The sequence below is a fragment of the Phoenix dactylifera genome, chromosome 15 (genome assembly GCF_009389715.1).
Source record: "Phoenix dactylifera cultivar Barhee BC4 chromosome 15, palm_55x_up_171113_PBpolish2nd_filt_p, whole genome shotgun sequence".
Taxonomy (NCBI): Eukaryota; Viridiplantae; Streptophyta; class Magnoliopsida; order Arecales; family Arecaceae; genus Phoenix; species Phoenix dactylifera.
In genome coordinates, this window is record NC_052406.1 from 4,214,274 (window position 1) to 4,222,494 (window position 8,221).

General features: G+C 41.0%; 1 protein-coding gene across 1 annotated transcript; it reads right to left on the reverse strand.

Annotated features, from left to right (window-relative positions):
* Positions 1 to 4,820: 4,820 nt before the first annotated feature.
* On the reverse strand, positions 4,821 to 6,780 carry LOC103704271 (1-aminocyclopropane-1-carboxylate synthase 8). Its single transcript, XM_039134473.1, has 3 exons — positions 6,628 to 6,780; positions 6,407 to 6,541; positions 4,821 to 6,015 (listed from the first exon to the last, which is right to left on the reverse strand). The coding sequence occupies exons 1-3, from the start codon at positions 6,778 to 6,780 to the stop codon at positions 4,999 to 5,001; spliced, it is 1,305 nt and encodes a 434-aa protein (XP_038990401.1). The 3' UTR covers positions 4,821 to 4,998.
* Positions 6,781 to 8,221: the final 1,441 nt, after the last annotated feature.

Below are 8,221 nucleotides of genomic sequence, written 5' to 3' on the forward strand. Positions count from 1 at the left end.
CCATGACCTGGTGCTCATGTCCTATTCCTAGAAGCTCAGAAGGGTCGGCTTGGAAGCATGTCACGGTCCAAAAACATTGACCGAAGTCCTACACTACGTGTCCATGGTAACTCAAAGAAGTGCCAATTCCTCTGCTACAGAAGTCGTTCTGAATTCATTAAAGCCATTGGTGGCCGGTGGGGAGCGTCACATGCAAGTGTCAATAAAGCAGAGGCAATTAATTGCGGGTTACTATTTATCTCGATGGTCCGGCGATGGGCTTCATCGATCTCAGGCATCGGAGCATCGGTGCCGGAGGCCGGGCAGCCTGGGGCCAAGGTTGCCTCCTTGCTGCCAAGAGAAGCCAGCAAGGGAGCTTTCATGGTATTTGCATGGGCTCGAACAAGGCCATTCGTTGTCTTTGGGGTTTGGATTTTCTTAAGACAGGCTTTGCAACGTTATCCTAATTTGTCTACTCCGAGGATTGACCTGTGTTTGCTTTTCCAATATTACTGCTGTGGTAAGAGTCCAGGCAGGTGTGAATTGGAACTTAAGATGGCTTCGGTCACAGAAGAAAAAAGCCTGAACTACTGCCGTCTTAAGAGACTGACCAGCCAACCTCTTCTTTTCTCGAATACGAGCTATATATCCTTGTCACCGGCGAGAAAGTATCCGATCTATGGGCCCATCAGTGTTGCATCCACGACTCAAGATCACTGCTTTAAATAAAATAAATGTTAATTGGTAATGCAAAAGCATGGTGAAGGGAAAAAGATGTGAAGTATAATTTTGCATATTCTTGACTCAATTTGTGGTTTGAAGACTAGACACAGCTTGTGAAGTACTTGTTGCATAAAATTTTTTCTTTGCATAACTTTTTTTTTAGAAGAAGTATGTTTATTAAGTCCTATTCATGTAATTGTGTTGATTTTTTGGATTAAGATATGATCTATGCAAGGATAAGTATGGATCATTTGATCTAGTATTTCAGTCACTCTTCTGAATATTGGTGCTGTACTTGGAGTAAGTTGGCAGCTAAAATGAGCCTCAGGAACTCTTTCGATGGAATTTTACCTAGAAATTCTTTGTAGTGGCCTTCATTTGGTCACTCTGGATGGAAAGAAATAGCAAAATTTTTCTCGGCAAGGAGACTAATGCTCGAGTCACATAACAAAAAGCCATCAGATTATTCACTACATGGGAAGAGAAGCAATTTGTGCTTTGGCATTTTGCTCCCTCTTCGAGTTAAGAAGAGAAGCAATTTGTAACTGCTTCATTATCTTGGTCGAGCTTCTACTCCATTCTATGAAAGATAGATCTCTAAGTTTAGACTGTTCAACAACTTAATATATTCTCCATGAAATTGTGATGAAATTAATCTTGACCCAGTTAAGACTAGCTGATCAATCAGCAAGTAAGGTGTGCAATTTGATTGGTAATGCAAATGAATCTTAGCTCATGCATCTTGTGAGTGATATCTTCTCTTCCTAAATGAAAAAAGAGTAACCGCATGCTCCTAACTTAACGATATCTTGATATTGTTCATTTTTATTTGACATGATGCATAGGTTAAATACAATCAAAATATACAAATTTTGGCTTTTTAAATATTTTTTATAACATAGATATGCTTAATAGTTTGGATCTTCAATTAAGATGACCTATTACTTATTTTAAAATCATTAACTATTTTTTTAAAGGAGGTAATATAAAGTAATTTATACATACATATATACATATATTGATCAATAAATAGATAAGTAGAGAGGTAGATAGATGGATGGATGGATTGATAGATCGTTAGATAACTGGACAGATGGATAGATAGATAGAGAGAGAGGGGGGGGAGAGAGAGAGATGATATTTTGTACCATTTAACCTCATATAAGTAAAGCATTTATAATATATGGATGGAGAGAGAGAGAGAGAGAGAGAGAGAGAGAGAGAGGGGGGGGGGGGGATGATATTTTGTACCATTTAACCTCATATAAGTAAAGCATTTGTAATATATGCTCCGTACCATGTAGCTTGCACCTAACTATTGGATGTGTATTGTCATGAATTTTGGTGAACGGTAGCTCATTAGCTCCAACTCTAGATTGCCTCTGGATATTGCACTAATTGCAAAGTTAATAACACAATCAATTATTATGTGCTATCAACTATCTTAATCCATGTCAACATGTAAGATTGTGCACATAAATGATCCACTTTGGTATAGTAAAATTTTCTACTGTTTACACATCATTATTATCTTACATTTACAACTTATAGATTAAAAATAAGACGAGATTGCAGCTACATTGATACATAAGTTTGTGCATGCAAATGACCCACATGGATATAGCAGTGCTTTTTATTATTTGCTTATCATTTTTCAATTACCTTACATCTGCATTTTATAAATCAAGCGTAGAATCAGTGGTTAAACATAAGTTAATTATCAAGAGACATAGCATTTGAGCCATTCAAAGGCAACAAAGATCTAGACAAGAATTATAAATACTCAGTGAGATGATCATATCCAAACTCTTTTTTTTTTATAGCAAGATTACCTGCAATCTCTTTCCCTAATTTTGACTTCATCTTTTCTATCTTTATTTTTCTCTCCTTATCATGCCAAAAGGATCAACACTGGGTCCAAGTCCATGAAAGAGAACTCACCTAATCCACGAGTCTTAACGGTACATGGACTAGTTAAGGATTTATTCAAATAACAAGTAAAACCAAGAGACCAATCCTAGCCTCCCTTTGAAATGCCAAAGCTATGATGATGGATGTGAGCATCCGTGCGTGCGTTTGTTTAGTCACATATTGATTATTCGCTAAGTAAATCTTGAGTACTTATATAAAATCAAAAAACACAAAATAATACCTTCCAACTAGCTATTTTATATGTAGTCCTAGGTTGTTACAAATGATATCATAGCGGACCTGGCTCATAACCTATATGGATTAGAGGACACTGCAACACAGATTCATTAGGATTGACCACTGGCTGATTATGGTGCTTGCGATTAGATTTGAATAAATTTAAACCCTTAGCATGATGAGGACATCAGGACTTAAACGAGGGGAGTATGCTAGATTGTTACAAATGGTATCAAGCGAATCTGGCCCATAATCTATATAGACTATGGAATACTGTAGCATGAATTCCTTAGGACTAATCACGGGCAGATTATAGCGCTTGTGATTAGATTTGAATTCTTAATCCGACGAGAACGTCAGAGCTTAAATGGAGGAGTATATAAGGATCCATACGGACGCGTGTTTAATCTCACATCGATTATTTACTGAATAAATTTTGAATATTTATATAAAATTAAAAAAATTAAAATAATATTTTTGATTAACTATTTTAGACGAGGTCTCGTGGTGCAACGAAGTATATAACTTCACCGACTGTCGACGAGGTTGCAATCTAATGACAGTCACAGACAACATTTTAGCAATGAGGCCGCGTGGTTGGCTTTCCACGCTGCTTGTCCCATCATAAGACAATGAGTGGATGTGAAATCAGAGGAAAATAATAAATAACCTCCCACGTAGGATCCACTAAATTGTACACTATGGTAGGTGGAACAAAAACATGCCAAACTTAGGAGAAGCTAAAGCACTGTCCCATTGGTGTTAGAGCTTCACTTTTTGCTTTGTGGGACTCCACGCCAGTATTAAACAATGCTATTTGAACTTCAAAAAGTTCAGTATTCTATAGCTTTATGGATTTAAAAGTAAGGATCAAAGGAGAAAGCGCGTTCCCCAGCACAAAGCACATGTGATCTTAGAATATAAATTGGAACGCGTAATCTTTGTAACAAGCTTTAGTTGAAGCAATTGATCTTGGAAATTTCAAGAAGAAGAAGAAGGAAAAAAAAAAGAACATGCTCTATTGGAAAGCAACCATCGATTACTTCGGCTACCGCTTAACATGACTTTTAAGGGGCGGTGGACCCTCTCTATGTGTACCAAAAAGTTTGTGGTCGGTTGAAAAAACAAAGGGAAAAAACCCAAAAATTGTCCCAGTCGGCAACCAAATCCATCGCCGACAGCCGTTGATTCCGCCGTTTTTCTGGTTTCTGCGGCGACCAAAAACTCATTACTCAACATACATTAGCAGGCTCACGCTGGTGGACCTTTTGCTTAATAGATTCATCTTTCATCAAAATCTAATATATTCATGGTCAAACCTCAATCTAGACATCACAATGGACATAGTAACAGCCAGCGATATTCTTTCGGCTGGTATATCTCCTCATCATATTGATCGTAATCCTGGATAAGATGTATTCTAAGATGATTTGTCCTCAACTTTGTTTGTGCATTACAGACTGCAACTAAATCTGATGCTAGCCATGATGCCATGAATTATTACCCCCCCAAAAAACCATGCCATGATTTGTCGAGACTGGTTCATGGCGATGGAGGAGTTTAGTTTTGGATTATGTTACGCCGCTCCTCAGATGCTAGTCATGATGCCATCATGGTACATCTTCAGTTCTTCACTTTATTAATCATCACTCTTCATATGATTAGTAAGTAGGAAGTATTTTGTGATGCTTATTTTATAATTAATGTTAGTGTATGGAATTGAATTGGTGATAGTATGTCTGACTTTGGACAAATACTTTAGCGACATTCATTTAGGTAACATGGGGGGAAACGAAACAGATCGACTGAATTAAAGTCAAAACGGACTCTCTTACACATGCATGAAACCTTGGGCGCTTCAACACCTGAAGGGAGCGAGTGCTCCAAGGAAAAAAAAACAGTGACGCAAATTTACACAAAAGCAAACACAAAAAGGAACATAGAGGTTGTACTTCTTGTGCAAAAAAAAAAAAAAAAAAAAAAAAAAAAGCCATCTTAGTTCGCATAAATCCATCGATGGATTGTGAAATGATAGCTTTGAGATCTATGGAGGCATATGAATGAGGTTCATTCTTTAATGGAAAATACAACCCTGGTTCATCACCGGATTGTATTGCATGGATCTCAAAGTGCTCCGAACTTCTTTATTCATCCGCCAGCACAGATCTCCAAATGACCATTGCACGATCCAACGCTGGATTCGTGCGGAGGGAGGGGAATCCTCCTTTTGCGTGAAGGACACAACGGCAGTCCTCTCAGGAGCCGGCCCGAGTCTTGGCTGCAGAGGCAGGAATCTACGAAGGTCTTGAGGCGTCGGATCGCAACATTGAGGGTGTCCACTGAGATGTTGGCAAAGCAGACACGAAACCACCCGGGCTCGTTGCAGTGACATGAAGAGCCCGGCGAGATGTTTAGTCCCACTTCATACAGCATCTTCTTCCACAGCTCCCTCTCTCCTTCAAATGTCTTGGACTCGAGCAGGTGTCTCATGTCCGCCCAGCAGTACAGCCCTGCATTGCTCCTCAAACAACCAACACCGGCAGTCTGGAGTCCCTTGACAAGTTGCCTGTGCCGCTCCTTAAGCCTCCTCTTGTTCTCCTCGGTGTATTTTCTCATGAATTCCTTGTCGGAGAGCAGCTCCGAGAGGAGGTATTGGGTGTGGGAGGAGATCATGCCGAAGCTTGACATCTTGGTAGCGGCAGCCACGACGTAGTCATTGCGAGAGTAGATTGCACCCACCCGGAATCCCGGGAGCCCAAGATCTTTCGAGAGACTATTAACGATGTGCACGCGGTGCGAAACATTGCCTCTACCGATCATGGCCTCTGCAACGCTGATGAACCCAGGGGAACCAAAGCTGGTCCCCGAGTAGATCTCGTCGCTGACGAGATGGATGTCTCTGGCGACGACAAAGTCGAGAAGGGTGTCGAGTTCATGTCGGGTTGTCGAGGTGCCCAACGGATTCGAAGGGTTTGTTATCAGGACTCCTTTTACTCCCAAGTGGAGTTTCTTGGCCCGTCCATATGCTTCTTCTAGAGCGGCTTTTGTGATTTCGAAGCCATTGGAGCTCGAGCACTGTATGGGAACAATCTCCACTCCGGTTCGCCATTTGAGGTCTCTATCAAACCTGTCGGAGTTGTGGTAAAATGATCTTAGAGTATGGTACTATTTCAAGTATATTGGAGAACTTATAGACGGCATGCACAAGGCAGTCGAAAATATGGCAGAAGAAATTGATACCCTGGGTAATATGGGGTTGGGAGAAGGAATGCTTCGCCGGGTTCAGCGAGACAAAACATCAGAATCTCGTTAGCCGAAGTGGCACCTGCTGTGAGGACAAGGTTGTTGGATTCGAATCTTACTTTGTTTCCTCTTAAGTATCCCATGTAATTTGCCAGTGCCTGCCAGTATTAAAAAAAAAAAAACTTTTACGGTGTCCCTAAAAACTAGCTTAGTCCTTGAAACCGTAATCCAGTGTGGTCAAAAAGAGGAGAACAAAAAAAAAAAAAAAATGACGCCCTTGATTGCGACTGGATAACTTAAATGGTGGACTTACTTTCTTGAAAGCAGGAAAGCCACGATAATCCTGGAACAGTGCCAGCTCGCGGAATATGGATGCAGTACCGTCTCTCTTGAACCCCGCTAGGTTGGGGTGACTCTCGAGCCACGACTCGATGAGATCGAACGATAGCTGCCAAAAGACGAACAAAGAAATGATGAGATTGTTGCTGCAATATTACAGTACAATAGGGTTGTATGGCGTTTGATGGTGCCGACCTGGTTCTCTGCAAGGCCCATTTGAATGATTCCACTTGTGTTGGTGTTTGGGTCGTAAGGGTTCTTCTCATACTCCTCCCACCCCAGAAAGTAAGAGGAATCCTGTCCATGAGAGTCGCATGCAGCCTTTCTTGAGAGCAGATTCTTATGCATTTTGTTGTGTGGGAAAAGGATGGAGGGATGAACAACACGCTTTAGGAGAAAGCAAAGGAGAAAGAGCAAGAGAGTATTCTTGGTTGATGCTTGGTTGCTGGACGGAGTAGTAGTTCCATATATAGAGAATTTTTGACTCGAGGAACGAGCTAGATGTGTCTTCTGACCACCGAGGACAAGTGGAGAGGACAAGTGGCATATTTCCAAGCGGTAAAGGGGTTGGTACAGGTTGGGGTCCTTCGCGCGAAAGAAGGATTCAACTTCTTTCGCACGGATCCACATTCTTTCCAGGTTCAACCCGAACCGCGAGCCGGGTAGCCAATTGCCTGCCGACAAAAAATCTTAGGGTTCGTTTGGTTCGCGGAAAGCATTTTTCCTTCTAAGAATATGATTTCTGGGAAGCAGATTTCTAGGAAGAAGATGCCTAGGAAAGTACTTTTGGCATGTTTGGTTGACCATGGGAAAGTGACAAATTTCCAAAGTGCTTATGTTTGGTTGAACATCCATTTTTCTGGAAAAGTTATGTATAATTTCTATTATATCCTTAATAAAAATTAGATCTTTAATGCCTCTTTAATGCTTCTTTAATGCTGAAGGGCCTTTTTGAGAAAAAATAAAAATTGAGTGATTTCCGCCTCATGGAAAAGTAACTTTCCCATGTTTCTTATGGGAAAGGCTTTTCCATGAAATGTGGGAATCATATTTTCATGGGAATACAACTTTTCCGTCTCTCTCCTTTAAAAACTCCAACCAAACAAGAGGCATTTCATTACTTTTTCGTTGACCACACTTTCCCCCCTTCCTTTTCCGCGAACCAAACGAGCCCTTAAAGAGCATCGACGAAGGTTTGAGGGCCACAATCGACACCTATGCAATTTGAACACACCATGTCAGCCAAGCGAGAGGCACCAACCAAATCCTTGACAAAAACGATGGATTAACATACAGTTTTGAAACCTTAAATGTCCCACCATCTCTTCTCCGGAGCAACTTTTCTTCGCACATTTCATGTGAAGATCATCGGATATTCATTTGCTGCATTTGCACTTCCGACCAATATTCAAAGCATCTATTGAACGCTCTCTAGGTCTACCTGCTCCTAACTCAAACATTACGTTGCATTCCAAGTCCATCGATCTCAAGCCCTTGTCTCGAACCAATCTCCGGTCGTCGGTCTGGTCTTCACCAAACCTTGTCCAGACTTGGGCTTCTCGAACTAGTGTAAGATTTATGGATCCGCCTTTCACGGCTTCATGAACTATTCCTCCACCACAGCATGGCTAGCCCAAACCAGCATGGATGCAGTTGTCTCAACATGAAATATTGGTCCTGCGAACAAAATAAATCAAGATGGTCGTTTTTTTAGTAGATTCATCTGAATCCCACAGGTCTGTGCGGCGGATAATTAAGGTGAAGACGTGAAGTTCGGTCACCATGATCT

Bases quoted from the DNA above. Each gene is read 5' to 3' on its own strand.
- LOC103704271 (XM_039134473.1), bottom strand. From the start codon at position 6,780: ATGCATAAGAATCTGCTCTCAAGAAAGGCTGCATGCGACTCTCATGGA. The intron at 6,542-6,627 runs GTCGGCACCATC...GTCTTTTGGCAG, and splicing joins TGGGCCTTGCAGAGAACCAG to CTATCGTTCGATCTCATCGA. The intron at 6,016-6,406 runs GTAAGTCCACCA...TACTTGAAATAG, and splicing joins GCTTTCCTGCTTTCAAGAAA to TACCATACTCTAAGATCATT.